At 62.2% G+C, this 2,213-nt stretch overlaps 2 protein-coding genes across 2 annotated transcripts in view, besides 1 other annotated feature; both read left to right on the forward strand.

Annotated features, from left to right (window-relative positions):
- Tco025E_07564 (trans-sialidase) overlaps positions 1-95 on the forward strand; it is a gene marked incomplete at both ends in the record, with an annotated part of 2,061 nt that extends 1,966 nt beyond the window's left edge. Inside the window, one exon of the mRNA XM_029374429.1 lies at positions 1-95. This exon is cut by the window's left edge and continues 1,966 nt beyond it. Coding sequence (XP_029225547.1) covers positions 1-95 — 95 coding nt within the window.
- A 410-nt stretch (positions 96-505) lies between these two features.
- On the forward strand, positions 506-1,918 carry Tco025E_07565 (trans-sialidase; the record flags this gene model as incomplete). The annotated part of the gene is made up of 1 exon (XM_029374430.1): positions 506-1,918. The coding sequence occupies one exon, from the start codon at positions 506-508 to the stop codon at positions 1,916-1,918; it is 1,413 nt and encodes a 470-aa protein (XP_029225548.1).
- A 156-nt stretch (positions 1,919-2,074) lies between these two features.
- Positions 2,075-2,101: a microsatellite.
- The last annotated feature ends 112 nt before the right edge of the window (positions 2,102-2,213 follow it).

Below are 2,213 nucleotides of genomic sequence, written 5' to 3' on the forward strand. Positions count from 1 at the left end.
CCGCGTGCACGATGTCGGGCCGGTGTCCGCTGCCGGTGATGACGCCGCTGCCAGTTCCCTGCTGTACAGAAGCGGTGCGCCGGAGGAGGAGTTGATACTACTGTACGAGAAGAAGAATGGAGACTCTGACGGCGTCGTATCTCTGAGCCTGGCAAAGCAGCTGGAGCAAATCAAGTCCGTGGTGCAGAGTTGGACTGCATTGGACGCCGCCTTGGATAAATGCAAACCCAGTGGCAGCCTCAACCCGCGGATAAATGGCGTGTGCAACGGTCCTGTTCCCACCAAAGGGCTGGTTGGCCTTTTGTCCAACACATTGGCCGGGAGTGCGTGGGTGGACGAGTACCGCGGCGTGAACGCGACTGTGAAAGGTGGGGCGGCGACAAGCGAGAAGGGAGGTGTGACGTTCAGCGGCGCCAGAGCGGGGGCGGAGTGGCCCGTGGGAAGCAGGGGGCAGAACCAGCCGTACTACTTTGCGAACAACAAGTTCACGCTTGCGGCGACGGTGATGATCCACACGGTGCCGGAGGAGGACACTCCTTTGCTGGGCGTGAGGATGAATGACGCAGCGAGCACCGTCCTCGTGGGTGTGTCGTGCACGCAGGACAAGAAGTGGAAAGTGACGGTCGGTGGTAAGAGCCGGAGTTTGTCAGATGATGATGTGACGTGGAAACCAGGCACAGCCTACCAAGTGATCTTGCAGATGGGTACTGGCGATGAGTTGTCTGTGCACATCGACGGGGACGAGATCTACGCGAGCGATGAAGACGAAGAAGAGGAAGATGGTGATGGCGGCGTCGCTTCTGAGGCGGTGAAGGCACTGTTCACTCCGCACAGGATCTCGCACTTCTACGTTGGCGGGGACGGGGCGGAGGGCACGAAGACCAGCCCCCACGTGACGGTGACGAACGTCCTGCTGTACAACCGCGCACTTGAGGTGGGTGAGATTACGCAGCTCAAAAACAGCAAAGTGACTCATCCACGGCCGGCTGCGGCCTCCCACGGGCCCAGCGACGATGTGGAGGACACCGATGATACTCTCGAGCAGGGGTCTGGGGAAAAGGGCGTTGGTGGTATTCCAGCGGCTGGAGCTCTTCCCCAGCGACTCTCTGACGGGCAAGCGCCCCCGAACCCAACAGTTGAAGCAGACGCCGCAGATCCCTCTTCTCCGGAGCCGGTGGTGGAGTCGTCGCCTTCCGCGCCTCCGTCCCCGGCGGAAGTAAAAATACAAGCACCGGGCGACAGTGACGAGGCGATGGTGGCAGGCGGCGGGGCGCAGTCGCCGCAGCCACCGGAGGAGGCCAAACGTGAGGGCGGCGGTCACGGTGGTGGTGGCGCCGAACTGCATCCTGACGGCCATGCCTCGCCCAGCGCGGCGGCGGCGGAGGAGGGGGCTGGAGAAGAGGAAAGCCGCGAGGATGCCTCGGCGTCTCCGCCGGCGCCATCCGCATCGAACGTGGGCCCTCCTGCTGCACCGGGCGGCAGTCAGACGCATGCCGGCGAGCCTGTCACCGCCAGTGAGAGACCAGCCATTGACCCCGAAGAGGAAAACGCTGCTCCAGGCCCAGCGGCGAGCTCAGGCGGCAGCCCTGCTTTGACCGACAACGCCGAACCACCCGCCGCAAAGGAGGCACCCGGCACTTCTTCGCCTGCCACCGCTGAATTGCCTCGTGGGGACAATGAGGAAGTGCCGCAGGGCGTTGAGAGCGCACCGGCCAATAAAAGCACAACACCCGCACCTCAGGCTGCCCCTGCGACGCGCGACGCTGCACCGCACTTGAGCAACAGCTCCGCTGCCTTCAAGAGCATAACTGGCTTGAGGATCAGCGAGGGAGACAGCGACGGCGCTGTGCGTGGGTGTGTGTCTCGGCTATTGCTGCTTGCCCTGCTGGGGCTGTGGGGCACGACGGCTGTCTGCTGAATGCAAGAGAGGGGGAGTGGATTGGTAACTCCTCGTGGAGAGTGTGCGCTGCGACCCTTGCGGGTCTCTTCATTTAAGTGTTCCTTTTTTTCTTTACTTCATTTTGCTTGTCGTCCCTGATAGGCAATCCTTCTCCCTCCTGTGCTCTGAGGGATGTTTTCTTTTCTTTTCTCCTTTTTACTTGCTTCGCCACCTCATGCACGTTCCCATGGGCGGCGCCCCCTTTTTCCCCCTCCTGTTTGCTGCCGCCACACACATACACACACGCGGTGCCGGCCGCATTGCTGCGCGCCGC

The sequence above is a fragment of the Trypanosoma conorhini genome (assembly GCF_003719485.1).
Source record: "Trypanosoma conorhini strain 025E chromosome Unknown Tco_14.4_contig_00594, whole genome shotgun sequence".
In the NCBI taxonomy this organism is placed as follows: Eukaryota; Euglenozoa; class Kinetoplastea; order Trypanosomatida; family Trypanosomatidae; genus Trypanosoma; species Trypanosoma conorhini.